This window comes from Benincasa hispida, chromosome 8 (assembly GCF_027475165.1).
Source record: "Benincasa hispida cultivar pf3 chromosome 8, pf3_genome.v1.1, whole genome shotgun sequence".
Taxonomy (NCBI): Eukaryota; Viridiplantae; Streptophyta; class Magnoliopsida; order Cucurbitales; family Cucurbitaceae; genus Benincasa; species Benincasa hispida.
This window is the reverse complement of record NC_143485.1, coordinates 46,100,345-46,120,911: the sequence shown is the minus strand read 5'-3', so window position 1 is coordinate 46,120,911 and position 20,567 is coordinate 46,100,345. Positions and strand designations below refer to the sequence as shown.

The following is a 20,567-nucleotide window of genomic DNA, read 5'->3' as shown; positions in this document are numbered from 1 at the left end:
GGAAAAATCCTTAATATCGAGGGTAAAACAGCAGATTGACCCAGTCGTTATTACAAACAACCTGTGAAGGGTCGACTTACTGGTTATGGTTAAATCATATGAACACAAATATATCTACAGTGAGGAGAGTGCAACTATCGAGCTATAGTGATGTGACTTGATAGTTAACTAATACTGATTAATTCGGTCTAAAGAGTTTAACCAATTAATCTTAATCGTTGGAGCTCATGATCTGTAGGTTCATAAGATCCCTCTACTAGCACGTGAAACATGAACACCTTGAATTATTCAATTGAGTGAATTTGGATTGATTTGAATTGTTCAAATTAAAATTAGGGTTTTGAGTTTGAATTAGTTCAAATTCAAATTAGGGTTTGTTTAATTATATTCGATATAATTAGCGTTCAATTTGTTGAAACTAAACGAAATTGAAGAGTTTATAATATTTAAATATTGATTTAAATATTAATTACATAAATAGGATTTGTGTTTAAAATTAAATGTATGATTAATTTGATATTTGATATTAAATTAGTTAATTAATTAAATATGTTTAATTAAAAGTCAAATTAGTTTTTATTTTAAAATTGAATTTAAGAAATTGGATTTTTTAATTTTTTATTTGATTAGTTGATAATTAATTAAATTATTTGTAGAATTAATTGAAAAGGAAAAGAAATTAAAATTTTTGAAAGCTTGAAAAATGAAAGTGAATTTTTTTTACTTTCACATTCAAGCATGAGGTGTTATTCATGCACATTCACACAAATCCATCTTCCAATTTGAAGTAGTTATTGGCTAATTCTATTACTGGAGGAGTCTACATGCTGGTAAGTGACAAAACCTGAGAATTCAAGTTGAGATGAAGTGAATTAGCTTAAAAAAGTTTTATGCACTTCATCATCTTCTTCCTCTAAAAAAACCCACATTTTACCTTCACAAATTCACTCAAATATGAGTTCCACCACTTAAATTCAAGGCTAGGAATGGTAGAGAAGACCTCTTGGTGGTTCACGAACTGATTTGGAACAGAATTGGAGTGAACAACAACTTGGATTTAAAGATTTCATCAAGAAAGGTTGTAACTTGAAACCCACTTGAATATGTTTGTTTTATAACTCAAATTAAATGTAATTAGAGTACTTATTGATTCTATTTTTTTCCGCTACATGATAATGTATCCCATCACACAGCTATCTACCTGGTCTTACTCCTAAAATGATAGACTTATTGAGTCGGCATTGTTGAGTCAACCCTCACCTATGCAAATATAAGGATAATCCGAATAAATAGGAGTTCATAGTTCAGGATTAAGGTCGAGTTACCTAGATCATCGATTTGAAATAGTCAATATTAAACAGTAAATAACGTTATAAAGTAAGAGTGACTTGTTTCTTGGTCCGATCTTATACAAATTCTTTGCACATGATGCCCCCACTCGCATGTCTCCACGTGAACGATTCATGATGACATCGTTTGTACTAGATACAAAGTGAGTCGTATCCGATAGTATTATAAGAATAAGGTACCCAATCTTATTCGTATACTATAGATCGTTTTGGCTATTTACTGAAATTTAATCCATTCTTGTGTTTTCACATAAAGTTCAAGTATTCATATAATAGTTACGGAACTTAGTTTATTGAATTTAGTCTTTATAAGTGCAATTTACATATTCAATAACATTTTTATTGAATAAACCTAAATAACATATTTATTGCAAATATAATATGTTTGATATTACAAACTGCGAGTTTTATGACATACAACCCAACAAACTCCCACTTGGACTAAAACTCCAGTGGATTTACATATATACAAATATATATAATGTTGATTATGAAAGAACAAAACAATAAACTAGGGCATCAGATACCTAGTATTTTTTCCACTTGCCATAGATTTATCTATTTCCTAGTTCTAGTCCCATTAAGTGACCCTCGAATACTTTAGCCGAGAGGGTCTTTGTAAACGGATCAACTAAGTTATCGTTAGAGGCTATCTGTGTGACGATCATGTCTCTTAGGTGTACAATCTCCCTGATGAGATGGTACTTACGCTCAATGTGTTTTCCGCGTCTATGGCTTATTGATTCTTTGGGATTTGCAACTGTTTCACTGTTATCACAATAGAGGGTGATTGATAAATGCATATTTGGAACCACTTCCAAATTCGTCAAGAACTTTATAAGTCATACTGCCTCCTTGACTGCTTCACATGCAGCTATGTACTCTGCTTCCATGGTGGAGTCAGCAATACAACTTTGTTCTATACTCCACCACACTATAACTCCTCCATTTAGAGTGAATATTGATCCCGAAATTGATTTCATAGAATCCACGACGGTCTAAAAATCAAAATCAGTGTATCTTGTAAGGATCAGATCCTTAGACATAAGCATATAGTCCCTCATTCTCCGAAGATACTCGAGGATGTTTTTAACGGCAATCCAATGATCATATCCAGGATTGGACTGATATTTGCTGACAATTTCAATTGCATAACATATATCAGGGCACGTACATAACATGTCATACATCAAACTGCCAACTGCTGATACATAAGGAATTTGTTTTATAACCTTAACCTTTTGAGGTATCTTAGAATATTGTTCATTAGACAAGTGAATTTCATGCCTAAAAGGTAACATACCTCTCTTGGAATTTTGAATTTTATATCTAGACAATTTCTTATCTATATAAGATGTCTGGGATAATGCTAGCATTCTATTTTTACGGTTCCGAACTATTTGGATCCTAATAACATATTGTGCATGTCCCAAATTATTCACTTGGAATTGTGATGCCAGCCATCCCTTAACATCAACTAAAAATTCTACTTCATTTCCAACGAGTAGAATATCATTAACATATAAAACCAGAAAAGCTACAGTTTTGTTGTAGCAACTCAAATTTCTATGATACTTCTAGGACGCTACTATATGCATGCATGGACTTAAGAATAAACTTTTCAAAGAAAAATTGAATAAATAAATAAAAAATTTATATTTTTAAAGTAAAATTCAAAAACTAAAATCCTGAAAACACTATTTGGGGTACATCTGACTTTATTCTAAAATAAATTGAGCAAATAAACAAATTAATAAATGAACAATGAAATAACTAAGAGTTTTAATATGCTAGACTCTTAAACAAACTCCTATTAAATGAAAACATGAATGTGAAAGCGATAACATATCCCAATGGTCGAGTTCACGCATGTCTCCTGTTAATCGTCGATTTTTTTTTTTACCTTTACCTAAAAAACATGAAGGGAATTTGATGAGTATATAAATATACCTAGGGATGTCAAAATTTTCCGTGGGTCCCTGACGGGAATCATACTCGGTCAAACCGGGGATTTAAATCGGGTCTCCGACCCCGCCCACCCTCGCACCGATTATTTTAATTATTAACATATATAATAATAATAATAATTAAAATTAGAAAAAAAAATCGAAAGCAGAACTTTTAATTATAATTTTTTTCTAATAATATAATGAATAATAATATTATGTATTATTATTATTATTATTTATTATTGATTAATTTTTTAATTTTTTTTTTTTTTTTTAATTATATATAAATATATATATATATATATATAAATCAACTACTATTTTAGGTTTTTTTTTAATTTTAATTTTCTAATATAATAAATTTTATAATAAAAAATTAAAATACTTTTTTAATTGTTAATTTAAAGAAATATATGTAACAATAATATTAATTTATTACATAAAATTTATAATTTTAATATAAATACTAATTTTAGTTAATTTTAGATAATAAAAATAATAAAATAAAAAGCGGAGATTTTTCCTCATGGGACCCGAATCCCCGACCCCCCAAAATGGGGAATGGGGCAGGGACAGTGATTAAAAATCTCCATGGGGACGGGGATGGGGAATGCATCCCCGCCCCACTCCGACCCTATTGTCATCCCTAAATATACCTAGTAAGTGATCAATTACTGGGCCCACTAAGTGAACTATTAGACTTTCTATTGAGACTAGGTGCACATTATGCATCATAGGCATAGGTGGGGCGAAATCGGAGGCACACTTTCATAAGTAGTGAACCCGGAGGGACATCGTCAAAAACATAAGTAGTGATCCCAAGGGGCACCGTACATAGGCATAAGGTGTGAGCCCGAAGGCTTACTATATGCAATGTGCATAGCCCGATAAGAAGGCTAACAGCCAATATAGTTCAACTTAGGCATAAACATTCAATTATAGTCATAAATCATGCTTAAAAGATTTCAAATCAGTCTCTAAATCCATCCATCAGTCAAACATGTTATCAATATTTCCATGGAAAAACACGAGTTTCTACAATTCCATCTGACCAAGAAACATGTTATAATATTCCAAACCAACATAGGGACCAATACTTAACACGCTTAGGTTCGAGGGTGAACCGACAGTAGGTAACTTACCTTGATTTTAAGCTCAAATATCAAGCAATTAAACCTCCCTCTTGGCTTTGAAATTATTGAATCAAGACACCTAAACATAAAGCATAAATAACTTTAATTTCAATTTTAAGGTCCAGTTCCAATACATACATTACCAAAACTTAGTCCACCTACCCAACATGTGGTTTTACTCCAAACCACTACAAAATTCCACCAAGTACTCCAACCTAAACATAAACAAGAACCAAATGTTAAAATTTCACCGACAACGATTTTGCCCAAACTTCATGAGTCATGACGCCTTAGAACTTACCAAAAATCTACCAGAGAAACACTCTTGATACCGCTGGATAACACGCTTGTAGCTCCAAAACTTCCTTCAACCTTCCAAACATAGTAGGTAACTCAAATTAGACAAACTCGAATGAACATTTTAAAAACCCATTCAAGAAAAAACCAAATAAATCTTAAATAGATCTTGATTGAAGTACATAGATGGAGTTAAAATGCAATCAACAGAAAAAATCAGGATCTTTAAGCACTCTAATTCATCAATTTTAGCATCCAAGTAAGCATGTTCGTCAAATGAAAAAAGGGTTTCTGAAACATACCTTTGAAGAACTCTTTAATCTTCAAATTCCAACTTGAATCTCCTATTCAACAAGATATAAACTACCATATGATCTTCCATACTATTCTCTAGGACCTTATATTGAATTGTGAGATTCAAGATGAACTGAATTTTGGGAATATTGAGAGAAGAAGACTGGTTCTTCTTTAAAGTTTGAAGAACACTTCTTCAACTTTGAAAACTCAGAAAATCACTTTGTATGGTCTGAAATCTCAGCACAAAAACTGAGTTTTTTTGTTCAAATTTCTCGTGCAATCAGATTGCATTCCTGGATGACAGCACCTACTTGGATGAATTAGTGGGATTTTGTATTGTCTAAAGTGGGATAAACCCACTAATTTTTAATTTTCTAATTTAAATTGAATTTACAATTAAATTCAAAATTTCTTTTTAATTTTGAAACCAATTTTCATAACTAATCAGAAAATTCAATTCATAAAATATTGATTCTATAATTTTTTAAATAAAAAAACATTAATTTTATACAAAATTAACTCAACAATTAATTTCAAAAAAAATTACTTCTTTAATAATTAATTAATTAAATAAATAAATTATATTAAATTAATATCAAATATTAAATTAATTAAACATCAGTTCCTTAATCACGAATCTTTATTAATGTATTTCATCTTTAAATCAAATTTAAATATTATCCACTTTTCCAGTTTCATAATTGTATATAATTACTAATTCCCTTAATTCGAATTTGAACATTTAATTAATCTCAACACACTATTATGAGGTTTAATCCGTTTGTGAGCTAGTAGGGGATCTAATGGACTTACAGATCATGGGCTACAACGATTCAAGATTAATTGTCCAAACTCTTTAAACTTAATCAATCAACACTCGTTAACTACCGAGTTACTCCACTAAAGCCCAGTAGTTGCACTCCCACCACTGGAGATATACTTTTGTCTATTTGATTTAACCATAATTGATAAGTTAACCCTTCATAGATTGTTTGTAATAACGACTGGGTCAATTGTTGTTTTACCCCCGAGATTACATCTTGTTCTTAAGTCCCACTGATTTTCTAATGAACAATTGGTTTGTGACCAATCACGAAACCGAATCCCTCTCAGGCCAATGAGAGGGTGAAGCCCCTTGTTCAATACCTAGAATCAGTACTTAAGAAAACAATCTCTCTACTATCCCTAAAAGTGGGTAGGAAAGAATTTCGTCTTGCACTCTATGTCCCCAACTATCTACCTGGTCTTACCCCTGAAATATGAGGCTTATTGAGTCGACACTGTTGAGCCAACCCTCACTATATAAATCTAAGGATAATCTCGAATAAATATGAGTTCATAGTTAGCTTGGGATTAAGGTCAAATTACCTAGGTCATCAATTTGAAATAGTCAGTCTTAAGTAATAAACAACGTTATTGAGTAATAGTGACTTATTTCTTGGTCCGATCTTATACAAATTTTTTGCGCAGGATGCCCCACTTGCATGTCTCTACATGAACGATTCAGGATCACATCTTCTGTACTAGATACAAAGTAGGTTGCATCCAATAGTGTTGCAATATAAGGTACCCAACCTGACCGTTTTGGTTATTTACTCGAACTTGATCCATTCCTATGTCTCCACATAAAGTTCAAGTATTCATGTAATAGCCACGAATCTTAGTTTATTGGAGTTAGTCTTTACAAGCGCAATTTACATATTCAATAGCAGTTTTATTGAATAAACTTCAATAACGTCTTTATTGCAAATAGAACATGTTTGATATTACAAACTGTGAGTTTTGGGACATACAATCCAACAGGCGGTTGTCTCTAATCCGTGAAAAGGGTCGGTGGAAGTTCTATCCAAATACCCAAGAAGAAGTCTTGAGGAGTGAAATAGGAATTCCAAACCACGGTAAAATTTTCGATGTTATTTTTCTCTATCCCTTTCCTATTTAATTTTGCAATTAACTTGTTATTATAGTTTGTTGCATTAAATTAGTTGCAATATTTATTCTTTAAATTAATTACACTTATTGTTTTATTTTGATTGGGTTTCCTTAAATTTCTATATTCAGTATCAAACTTTTTATAAGAATTAAATAGAGTGTTTTAAAGTGTTTGTTAATTTCTCATTTAACTCAAATAGAAATTATTTGCATAAAATTATTGTTTAGCAAAAAGTACATTAATTTGTTTAATTGGGCCCACTTAGTATTAGTTTACTTAAACCCTATTCATCCTCCTTTAGGATTGCCATACCGATCCTATATAGCGAGAAATCCAAGTGGTCATGTCCTCAAGTACGTGACTTGTCGTGTTTGTGATCATTCCGGTTCAAGGGAAGAGTTTTTTGTTCGTGATCCGTAGAGAGGAAATACGTGAATATGAGATATACCATGGTAAGTTATTCTATTATTCTTTCTCTCTAGTAAAGCATGTTGTATAACTTTGAATGTTTATCCTGGTTTCTCTATTTCATTTCTTTGTGTTTTGAGTTTTCTAAAATTGATCTTCGGTGGCATGACGTTCACACGCTTTCGCGAGGAATATAGTTCCTTCAATAACAAACCAACAAATTTAGAACTATGATTGTTTATAGACTTAATTTTTATAAATTAAAAAAAAAAAAAATCAAATGGTTAGCAAATAAACTTGAAATATCTGGGTTTGAGACGTGTGCTTTCTAATGTTAGGTCAAACTTTTCCTTTAGATGTTGTTTGTTTTTTGGGAATCTAATATTCCCACAGAGTAGGCATCCCGATTGACGCATTTTTTTGTGGTAATATAAGATGTCCGAGCATTTGTAGATTCCTAGACATCTCATAATGCTCATACGGAGGATATTTCAGGAGTTTTGGATGCCTTCCTGAAACATGAGTTTTCTGGATTCCCCTATTGAGGGCATCCTCTTTTTATACTGTGAACTATGTATTTTGCTCTCTTTGATTATATTGTAGTTATTCTCTAGAAAGATTTTCAAATTCAAATTCAAATTAATATTTATTTTATAAACAATTTTAAATTAATATATGTTATTTTGTTGAGAAAAATAACAAATGAAATAACAGAACTATATTAATTTAAAAAGAAATTCAAATTAATAATAACAAATACGTTATATAAGTTCAAATTATATTTAATTAATTATAAATTAATAATTTATCGTAATGACATTTATGAAACATTATATAAATTCAAGACATTATCGAGTAGAAATCCTACCAAATAAATATAGTTATCCAAATATTTTTTAATACTTTTAAAAACATTCCTATAAAATAAATGTGATTATTTAAGGATGTCTAACATATGATTTTTAAGAAATCAATAATTTCAAACATCTAAAAATTTCGATTATCAATTTTAAAACAATCTATTCATTATAGTTTTTTTTTTCCTCTCTTGTTTCTCCATAATACTATAGTCATGGAAAATACGCATCTATCATATTTAAATGAAAACATGAATTGGTTGTCAAAAAAAAAAAAAAAAACGTGACAACGTGACACATACTTTTTATTTATTCATTTATTTTTCGACACGTGACTTTTTTCCCTTTTTTCTTAAAAAAATTGATAAATTGTGGATTTTTTTGAGATAGACGCAAAAACTACGATTTGTCTGTAAAAAAATGATCTGTAAATCCTATCTCGAAAGATTTTAAAATTTTAATGTCACATCATGTGTTTTGATAAACGGGAAATGACTTTACACGCTTCTTTTCAATAGAAAATGACTAATGGTTTGCTTCATTAAACTATTTTCATTTACATGTCAATATATTTCGAAGTTTGTTGAATTTTTGGACACGTATTTTCAAATGTCGAATATTGATATGAATTGTTTTCTTAAACCGTTAAAAGTATATTAGTTTATGGGTAATTATTTTAAATAATAAAAGCACTCAAAATATTTTGAAATATAACAAAATATCACTGTTTATTAGTGATAGATTATGATAGACTACAATAACTTCTATCACCAGTGATAGATAACAATAAAAATTTATCGCAATCTATCGCGGTTTATCATAGTCTACCACGGATAGATAGTAATATTTTGTTATATTTGTAAATAATTTGACTCATTTTCCGTTAATTGAAAACCGCCCTTAATTTAATTTGTCAATCTATAAATACGATAAGGATACGATGTTTTTTTTTTTTTCTAAGCTATACATCAACATTTAGGTTATTTATAGTTCTCATCATATGTTCACAGTGTATATGTGAAAACTAGTCGAAACTATGTGCGTTACACGTGCTTTATAACTTTGAAAATGCAATGTACAGGTATGAGTTGAAAAGATTATTCAATCTAAATCTCGATCTCACACAAACATTAAGAAATAAAAAAAAAATTTACATTAAATAATAAGAAAAAAATGTTTAAAAATGATAACGTACTTTAAGCAAAAAAAAATGTGATTTTTTTAATGTTTCATCTATTTAATGTGAATTAGATATTCGTTAGAGATAAAATGATTTTTTTTTAAAAAAAATCTTTATTTAACGTGTAGAAGATATTAGTTAGAGATGAATTGTAATTTTCTTAAATTATATTTAGAAAAGTATATATTAGTTAGAGATAAAATATGTTTAAAAAAAATCCTTCACTTAAAGTGAACTATATAATAGTTAGTGATAAAATATGATTTTTTTTTTTTTTTTAAAAAAAAATTCCGTTAGAGATAAAATGTCATCTTTTGAAAAACAAAAAATTCTTTATTTAACATGGAGTATGTATTAGTTAAGATCAAATGTGATTTTTTTTTTTCTATTTTCATTTTGATGATTTAATTATCTTATTGATTTCAAACTTTGATTTAGACCAAGATTTTTTAAAAAACAGTGATAATATTTTTTTATATACTTTTTTTTAACTTGACGATTTGATCACCAACGTATTTTTAAACTTTAAATTAAACCAAAATAATTATTTTTATTTTATTTTCTTAAATTTTATGATAAAATCACTTAGTTAATTTTTTTTAGATGATCGATTATCTTGTTAATTTCAAACTTTGGTTCAAATTCAACCCATTTTATTTTAAAAAAATACCGTGACAATTTTTTTATTGGATATTTTGATAGACCTCCTAATTCTAAACTTTAAATTAAGCCATAATATTTTTTTTCTAATTTATTTTGGTTTGATGATTTGATTATTATCTTAATTTTAAACTTTAATTTAAAGCAAATTATTATTATTATTTCGTTATAATCTTATCTCCATATATATTTTTAATTGATTTAGATGATATGATTACCCTTTTAATTTCGAGTTTTAATTAAAATAAAATATTTGTTTTTTTAATACAATTTTTAATAATTATTTTTGTAGTTGAAAAAAGTATTTCATTGTCCTCTTACTTTCAATCTTTCTTCTTTTTTTTTTTCAAATTATAATTTCAACACAAATATAATTTTTCTATGCAAACGAAAATCCTAAAAAACTTAATCTCTCTTCTGATTTGTAATGATCTTCTTTTTCATTTTAAATTTTATTTCAATTTTTTTTATAAATGGGTGTATATTTACAACAAATTTGAAAAGATTAAAAATAAACAAAAGCTAAAAAATGAACAAGAGCATGTAAAAGAATAATATAAAATTATTAAAACCTCTAAACTCATTGGTGCGCATTTACGAAAATTAAAACGTGAAAAAACTATAAAACATGAAAACAATCACTCTTTTCTATGTCACTTTGTCGACGTTTAAATTGCTTGAATTTTGAGAAATTTCTTGAACCTCAAAAGTAAGGTCTTTTCTCCACACTCTTTAGTATGTGAGGATCAGTGAACCAATACATGAAAAAAACAAATTATAGAAGCACATAAAAAGACACCAAATCACTCTATATGTTTTTACAAAATTGAAAAGTGACAATAAATATTGAAAAAAAATGACATTTGCTAATTAATAGAGAGGGGTGATATCTTAACAGATAAATCAAACTTCTTAAAATAAGTTAAAGAAACATCGAGAAATATGTTGCTATTAACATTAAAAAAAAAAAAAAAAAATACCTACAACAAAATTTCTACCAAAAAAAAAAAAAGATAAAGGGAGATGAGATACCATATGGAAAATGAGGAGAAATTTGTATCGTGATTTTTTCATACTGTATCCATTCACCACTTGACACAATAATATCATTTAAGAATTATGTGAGGTCCACAAAATAAATAAAAATATTTATTAATAAATCATTTAATGACATATGAAATAATGAATGGAAAAAGTTAGTATTATGATAGTATTGTTTTTTTTTTTCAATGAAAATGAGATGTTGAAATTAGTTATTTATAGAGAAAATTTAGATATCAAATCATATTTTTATTTTTATTTTTTTTAATTTTCTTTATATTAATATGAAGTAGAGATTATTAGTGATAGATTTTTTTTAATTGTGAATAAAAGAGGATAAATTTTGTTTTTTTTTTAAAAAATTGTTATCTTTATTTAACTTTAGATATTATTAAGATAAAATGTGATTACAAATATTTTTGTAAATAAGATAAAATATGATTTTTAATGTGCAATAGATAATAAATACAAAATGAAAATTTTTCAAGGATTTAAATGTGAAATTAAGTAAGATATTCCAATGATCATGCACTAATAGGGACAAAAATAAAATCAAATGTTTTTTCTCAAGCCTTTTTAGATAGTACTAGTTTGATACTAGGTGCTTTGCACGTGTTGTATAAAATTTTAAAATAAACTTAATTATAAATTTTGAATATTACCATAACTTTAATTTATTAAGAATATATTTTTATTTAAAAAAAAAACAGTCCAGAAAAAACATTTATACAAATTTTGGAAGTTGGGTGAAGAAAAATAAAAGTGATTCTAATTGAGTATAAAATGTATTATAAAATAATATATAAATTAAATATGTATAGAATGATATATAAACTAAACTATTTTGTACTATTTTTGAAAAACAATTTTGTGATAATTATCATCTTAGTAAAAAAAATCGATTTTATTTTAATTGGGATGATTCGATGCTTCCTAATTTCAAACTCCAATATAAACGATGATAATAATAATAATAATAATAATATATTTTTATAAAAAATTGTGGTCACTTGGTTAAAAAAATATATTTGATATTTGGATATGAATTATTTGATTATCCTCTTAATTTTGTACTACATTTTTTAAAAAAATTTATTGATAATTATCTTTTGACTATTTTTTTTTATTTTAATTTCGATGACTTGATTATTTTCTTAATTTCAAACTTTGATTTAAACCATTTTTTTTTTTAAAAAAACCGTGACAGTCCTTTCTTATTTTTATAAAAACTTTTTTTATTAGATGACCTACTTCTAAACTTTAAATTAAACAAAAAAAAATTATTTTTATTTTTATTTTTTAAATTTCATGATAATAATCTCTTAGTTTTTTTTTTTTTTTAATTTGATTATCTTGTTAATTTCAAACTTTGATTTGAATCAAGATTAAAAAAAAAAAAAGTTGTGATAACTTTTCTTATTTAATAATTTTTTTTTATTAGATAATTTGATTAGCCTCCAAATCCTAAACTTTAAATTAAACCAAAATATTTTTTCTACTTTTTTATTTATTTTAGATGAGATAATTTGATTATTCTCCTAATTTTAAACTTTAATTTAAATCAAAGTAGTATTATTTTTTTCGTTATAATCATATTTATATTAATTTTTTAATTGATTAGGATGATTTGATTATCCTCCTAATTTCAATTTTTTCTTATTTTAATTTTAACAAAAATATAACTTTTTTCTATACCAAATAGAAATCCTAAAAACTCAATCTCTTGATTTGCAACGACCTTCTTCTTGATTTTAAAATTTCAATTTTTGATGTTTGTGTGTACTTACATTACAATAAATGAGTCTTTTTAAATATAAAAATATGTTTAAAAATATTTATACTTTATAGCAAAAATTTTCAAAAGTACAAATATTTTTAAAACTTTTTGCTATAAAGTATAAATATCTTTGAGATTTTGCTATTTATAAGAATTTTCCTATAACACAACAAATTTGAAAAAAGAGAGAAAAAAAAGTATGTAAAAAAATAGTAAAAATTACTATAAACACCTAAATGCATTAGTGTGCATTCACAAAAACTAAAACGTGAAAAATTTACCAAAACACTAAAGCAATCACTCTCTTCTCCTTATCACCTTGTCGGCCTCTAAAAGCAATTGCTTGAACTTCGAGAAATTTCTCGAATCTCAAAAGTAAGATATTTTCTCTATCCTTTAATGTGTGAGGATCAATAGGCGAATCTGCTATGTGTATTAAAAAAAAAAACTACAAAAACATATATAAAAAAAAGTTACATTAAATACTCTATATGTTTTTACAAAATTGAAAAGTAAAAAATTGAAAAAGAAAGAAATAAAGGAGAGAGAGATGACATATTCCTATAGTAGATAGAAGATACATTTGCAACATGTAAATTAAACTTCTTAATGAAGGAAAAGAAACATTGGAGAACATGTTGCTATTGACAAAACTAAAAAAATAACCACAACAAAATTTCTACCTAAAAAAAGAAAAAAGCAAAAATATTAGAGAGAGTTGGTTAACAAAATTAAAAATTAAAAAAAATAAAGAAAAAGAAAGAAAAGGGAGATAAGATATATGATGAATGATTAGATGTTGAAATTAGCTAAATATAGAGAAAATTTAGAGATCAAATCATAAATTGATTTGATTTTTTTTTACAATCCTTTATAGTAGAGTTTATTAGAGATTTTTTTTTTTTTAAAAAAAAAGCATATGATGTTTAGATATTAGATATAAAATGTGATTAAAAAAATCGTGAATAAGAGATTAAAGGATAAAATGTGATTTTTTTTAAAAAAAAATTATTTATTTATAGAGAAGTAGAGATTGTTAAAGATAAAATATGACTTTTTTTTATTTTTTTATGAATCAGAAATTAGAGAATAAAACATGATTTTTACAATTTTCTGTCTTAATTTAATGTAGAGAAGATATTAGAGATAAAAAGAGATTTTTTTTTTAATGATTTAAATGTGAAATTACATAAGATATCCAAATATTCAACTAGAATACATAAAAGGAGAAATCAAATCCAAATGATCATCAACTAAAATGCGTAAAAGGGGGAAATCAAATATTTCCCTGCCATAGTCCTTTTAGATATTAGAGATAGATTTTAATAATAAAATGTATTAAAATGCATTATTTATCGTGAGGGTGAAATAATAATTCCATAGTTTTTATTGGTAATTCAATTCATATTTTCAATGGCTGAAATACTAAGGATCGATGTGATTATTCACGTAGTACTTTTTTCTTTCTTTCTTTATAATGATCAATGAATATATAAATGCACTTAATTTTGGATGCAATGAATGCGTAAATTTATAGTACTACGGAGTACTATACTTTCACTTTGTCCACACTATTTTTTTTTGTCTTATAAATATTTTTTTTTATGTTAGTGGACACATAAGAAGCTCTGTCACTTTAGTTTGATTAACATATTTGTATCAAACAATAGTTACACAAAGTCAATGTAGATCAAACATTTTGTTAGACATGCATGACCACTTGTTAAGTACTAAATAAACACATATATGATAAGACTAATAAATGTTGTGAGCAAAATACATCAAACATTTTTTTTTTGGGTAAAGCATATAAATGCATCAACTCATTGGCTTTGAATTTTCTCATATAAAAATGATATATAAATGCATCAACAAGAGCGTAACTCAACTGATATATTGTTCATACTATCAACCTCGTGGCTTGAGATTCGATTCCCCCACCCCACATTTTAATTACAATACCTCTTTAAAAAAAAATCTCATATAAAAATGATATCTACTTCAATAAATGTGTCTTTCCTATGTCTATGTTCTAAATTTTTAAATTATGATATGTCACTGTGTCTGTGTTGTCTCATATATGTGTCTTGTATCCGTATTCGTGTTTCTTACATGGAACCAACACTATTTTAACTAAGATACTAACAAGTAATAAATGAAAGGAGGATTCATATAGGTTCATGTAGATCTTTTTTTAATCAACCAATTTATAAATACACTTATTTTTTAATTTAACCCCGATAAAATTTCTATTTCTACCGGTACTATACTCCCTTTAGTTTGTTTTGTGTTCTGTTTTACAAATATTTTGTAATGCTGGTGGACCCCACATCATATTTGAAAGATGATGGTGTGACAAGCAATAAACGGAAATTATGAATATCAATATTTCACATTGCGATGCGATCATCTACACCAAAGATGGTTATACTACCTTAGATGATCGGCTATGGAAACAGATTTTCACTTGAATTGTTTGGATTAAATGCCACGAACCTCCATGGATCCCGCGCTAGATGGTTCCTGCAAGAGAAGTGCACACATGAACATTAAACCATAACAATGAAGAACATACAACACAGACACAGAGATGACAGTGGCAATGCTTGTACCGTATCACGCGGGCCAACCTGAAGGTCGAAGTGATTCGAAACAAAGTTTGACCTGAATTTCAATTGCCCCTACAAGTAGAGATTTTGTTTGTGTTCAACAAATAATGTCATTGAAAATGTTGATAAATCACAATCATTATTGTCTATGGAACAGATAAACTTCGAACATCTCTTACAACTCCCTGCATTCTTTGCGCTTGGAAACGAGTGTCACTGATGGATGTGATCGAGTTAAGTTGTCCCTTCAACATAAATAAAAGAAAGATAGATTTAGATGGTGGAGATTCTAAATGAAGGAAAAACGTTGTAAGATTCAATTACATGCGCGGCGTTACTTGAAGCAATGGAGCTAACTTTTCCCTATTTACAACACAAACAACTATCCTTGGGCACTTGTACACTAAAGTAGTTCTCTTGTCTGAAATACATGACTACGACTGGAAATCAAATGATGAAGGCCAAATAGACATTCATCCAAAGAAAGAGATCCGACTAATCCAAGAATGGCGCGCCCTAAGAGGTAGCACCATCTTGAGAGACATATTAATGGTCCCATATTGGAAAGTGGAGAAAACTCATGAATCTTGTCTTACCCTACCATGCAGAAGTTGTTCCTAGGGATATAGATGCTACAAATTTAACCAATATCAAATATTTTAGATAGTCAAAGGGCTAAGAGACTGAGCCATACTACCTCTTGTAAGCCCTCCTGTTCATCAGCGCAGTGAAGGGCTAGTGTCTGTGAATTTGATTGTCCCTGCAAGCAAGAAGTTACATGCGATTAGTCCAATGCAATAATTCAGAACTCATATATGAGCAGGTTCTGATGCAAACAAAAAAATAAACTGACCAATTGTTGCCAGCCATCATCAATACCGATACTGATAATGTGTGGCTCAAAACGATCCTAAACAAGTGGAAAATGAATGCTGAAATAAATTAGATTAGAAAACAATGTCATCTAGTAAACATTTAAAATGCCTGAAAACTGAATTACCTGTCTTCTTATGTTGGTGGTTGTATTCTTTTTATTGACATTGTTAGTGTTCTTACCCTGGTTTACTTCTTCTGATTCATGGCTACTATGCACTACAGTGGACGGTTGGATTGAGCCACTCAGACTCTCACATTTCCTCAAAGCTTCTTCCAAAGCATTGAACGCCACGTTATAACTCTCATGGGACAAAGACCCTTCATCGCTCAATCTAAACGCCTGTTGACAAAGATCGATATACCGTTGAACTCTCAACTCGACATTCAACTGTTTCTTGGTTTTTTGCCTACTCTTTGCATCCCTTGTCCAACGTGTCAATACATATTGAGAAGGAATGCTATGTATGCCAGAGATTTGCAGAACAATCATTACATGTCGACAGAGGTAACCATTGAATTCAAATGTACGGCATAAACAAGAGATATCTGAAGTTGCTTCGTTCCACTCCACGAGGAAGTCTTGGCTCTCTTCAAAATCTTGAACCCTGTAAACTTTTATCACTCCATCTTCACTTTCCTTTTTTGGATGACAAGCAACTACTCCTAAAACCTCCACTTGAAATTTTTTAAATACCGTATGTGTGTATAATGCAGCCATTTGTTTCCCAAAAGGAGATGGAGATTTTAATGCTGGCTGCTTATGAAAAGTTTCAAAATCTGCTTTTCTTTCCTCTTCAAATTTATCTCGTATTAAATTACTATATTGGTCCAAGAATTCCCTAAGTGGTGTTCTTCTCTGTATGTACTTATCAAGAAAAGAGTTGATACCTTCTGGCCTTTGGCGTGTAGACATTCCTGCCAAAAAAATGTTTTTCATATATGCAGGTATCCATCGGCTGCGATCTGCATATAAGGACTTAAACCATGAGTCATGACTTAGTTCAAATCTGTCAACAATTGTTTGCCACCGTTTTTCAAACTGTTCAATTGTCCAAGACTTGAAAACACACTCATCAAACATCGACATAAAATTTTCATCTTGTCTCATTACATGACTAAGCCTTTCTGGAATCTTGCAATAAATGTCCCACAAACAATAACAATGACAAGAATCAGGCAATTCCTCTACAATGGCTTCCTTAAGGGCTTCATCTTGTACAGTAAGGATCACTTTAGGGGGACATTTATGCATTGCTCTAAGCCATGACCGCATCAGCCAAGCATATGTAGACTTGGTCTCATCAGCAACCAATGAGCATCCAATCAAAACAAACTGAAAATGATGATTAACGCCTATAAAGGGTGCAAATGGCAATCTATACTCATTCTTAATATATGTGGTGTCCAAGAAAACCACATCCGCAAAATTGGCATAATCAAGTCTGCCTTTTGCATCAACCCAGAACACATTCCTTAAACACTGCTTTTCATTCAGGTCAATAGAGTAAAAGAAGTCAGGATTTTCATCTTGCATACAAACAAATTGGTCTAACATAACTTGAACATCTCCTTCATCTATAGCTAGATGTTTCAACTTACGTACTTGCTCAGTGACAGCAACCTTCTGCTTGTTAGCTATTGTACAACCTCCAGACTGCCTGGATTTCATACAAAGCTTACTTTTTCTTCTTGCTCTATTGCCCTGCAAGACATCAGTATTACTGCTACCAGCTTCTAAATTCCTGTGACCACGAAAGTAATTGGATTCATTAGGTAAAACTTCATGATTATGCTCCTTTATGAAACTATGAATTGCCCATCTTCCACTTTGCAATCTCTTGACATGCAAGCAAGCCTTGCAATCAGTTTTTTCCCAAGAGCGATTGATTCTACCTCGTTTTTTCTTCCCATGAATACCTATGTCATTATTTGAATTTGTTACAGGATCTGAAACTTCAACTACACCAGATTCCCTCTTATTTCCATATTTAGTACATGCAAATTTTGCATCAATAAATTTTCCAGATATTCTGGACCTACGACTAGCCTTTATTATGACATTAAAACCGACTGATTTGGCATATTCCTTGTAGAATGTTAAAGCATTCTCCTTCGATTCAAATTCCATTCCTTCACGAGGCTCTATGGTTTTGAAAGACTTCGAGTTGAGAACATTCTGAGAGTATGCTATGTTCATATATTCTGGCATCTCTATATTGACAATTGGTCCTGTATTCTCTTTTCCCACCATGTGAGAAGAACCATCTATGCCATCTCTAGTACAAATTTCTTTGCCACATTGCACCGAATTATTATCCATATTTAGCTCTCACAGCTGTTCAAGATCTGTCTTGATGAATAGAACATAAACTTACATTAATATACACTTCCCTTTCGAGTCTAACTATTTTGAAAATACACCTGAATCAAGATATGGTTGTATTTGTTAAAAATAATTGACAATGGAGGTATTTCAAAAGAGTAAATACCTCTAATTCAGCAATGGGCAAGTGGGTCACTTTGATGACAAGACACAATGGAACAAAGTTCAAAATTTCACACCAAATGCCACATAGAATGTCACAGAGACATGATATAAAATATCACAAAACAAATTCAGTAAATGACATCTGGATGTGCAATGTGCAGAACAGTTACTCGATTGTTTTAAACAACGTTTCTCATAACAAAACATTTCAAAGGGCGAAGGTACGTTTGAGAGTGATTGATATGGTTTAAATCACAAAATTTAAAATCATATTGAAACATAGATTTTTAATCCTTCAAAATCAATTTAACGTTTGATTATGCACATTTAAACACATAATCATACCATTAAAAGTGATTTAACTACTTCAAACTTACTTTAAACGTGAATTTCTAACTAGTGTGAACTTTAAACTTAAATCGTAATTTTTCTTTAATAGGAGATGAAATACATAAGCTAGCGCTGAAAAGAACATAAGAAATGAAGTAATAGGAAGTAGCAGCTGAGGAGATTAGTCTCTAGAAATAAACCCAGAAACTGAAAATGATAGAAATGAAGATAAAATCAGTTCTTAGAGAAACTCACGGCTGTTTTATTGGTTACTCGAAAACTCAAAGGAAGATACTGTGGTTTGGGAGCGAGTATAGGAATTCTTGATTCGCAGTTTTGGAGGTTAGGGCACGAAAGACAATGAAATACTCGCATTTGGAATTTTTTGTTACTCGCTTATAGCAGCGATGGCCCAAAAGGTTATTTGGGCCTACTTTGTTTGGTCTGAACTGTGAACTTTCAAGGGCATATCTTCTCAAAGTTTATTTACTATGGGAATTAGGATTAATTCTACTACCATGTGGAATATAGTATATGACTTGGAGTAAATCCATCCTGATTTATAGTAACTTTCAATAGGGATTTCGAAGGGAAAAAAACCATATTTGAACTATGATTTTGAGTCTACGAATATCAACAATGCATAGGGTATAATATTGACTTTTGCAAGCATATATCTTGTAAGGTTTATTCTTTATAGGATTGATTGTACGACGAAAAAATATATATTATATGGAAATTTTTAATTAAAGTAAAACTATGTGGATTTGTGATAAATTTAAATCAATAATTGTGAAAACATAATCTTGAAATAAAATCAGATTTTGGGCTGATCATCATTGTTTTAGTTCACGTAGAATATATGTTTGAACAATAAATTTTGACTTTTATTTTTAAAATGTATTTTATTGTGACATACGTAATTCAAGAGTTTGATTTCGTATTTGAACAAAATAGCCTATTTTTGTGAATCTCACTGTAACCTCTGTGCTTATTACTTACTTTTTTTATAAACATTTGATATGGTAAATCTGTTGTTTGTCAAATGATTGTGGTGGAGTTAATATACTTGCTCATGTGAATTTGTGTAACAAGTATCATAGTATTGATAAAATTGTGATTTTCAACCGTTATGTCTTAATCTTTCTTGGCATCACCTACAATAGCTTACACCGACATTGAGGTTGTTATTTGACCTCTCTCCATATATAGTCATGCCATAAACTTTTCTAACATCGTCTACAAATATCTCTCAAAACTTTTACAACATCGTTTACAATAGCTCACTTATCATGTAGGGTAAATTCGTAAATATGATGTCAATAGTAGTTTATCAAATAAATCATAATTAAAATTATCAATAGACAGTTCATTCAAGAGTGA

At 29.1% G+C, this 20,567-nt stretch overlaps 1 protein-coding gene across 1 annotated transcript; it reads right to left on the bottom strand.

Annotated features, from left to right (window-relative positions):
- Window positions 1-15,151: 15,151 nt before the first annotated feature.
- On the bottom strand, window positions 15,152-19,578 carry LOC150034627 (protein FAR1-RELATED SEQUENCE 1-like). The gene is made up of 6 exons (XM_090316802.1): window positions 19,440-19,578; window positions 16,491-18,787; window positions 16,188-16,250; window positions 15,646-15,735; window positions 15,494-15,562; window positions 15,152-15,404 (listed from the first exon to the last, which is right to left on the bottom strand). Exons 2-6 carry the CDS (start codon window positions 18,684-18,686, stop codon window positions 15,363-15,365), a joined length of 2,460 nt encoding a protein of 819 aa, XP_090172928.1. The 5' UTR covers window positions 18,687-18,787; window positions 19,440-19,578; the 3' UTR covers window positions 15,152-15,362.
- Window positions 19,579-20,567: the final 989 nt, after the last annotated feature.

What these genes read in the sequence shown, in the direction of transcription:
- LOC150034627 (XM_090316802.1), bottom strand. Translation starts at nt 18,686, where the DNA reads ATGGATAATAATTCGGTGCAATGTGGCAAAGAAATTTGTACTAGAGAT. An exon ending in AACAGGAGGGCTTACAAGAG is followed by an intron (nt 15,736 to 16,187) that starts GTAGTATGGCTC and finishes TTTATGTTGAAG; the next exon opens with GGACAACTTAACTCGATCAC. An exon ending in GAGATGTTCGAAGTTTATCT is followed by an intron (nt 15,563 to 15,645) that starts GTTCCATAGACA and finishes CTCTACTTGTAG; the next exon opens with GGGCAATTGAAATTCAGGTC.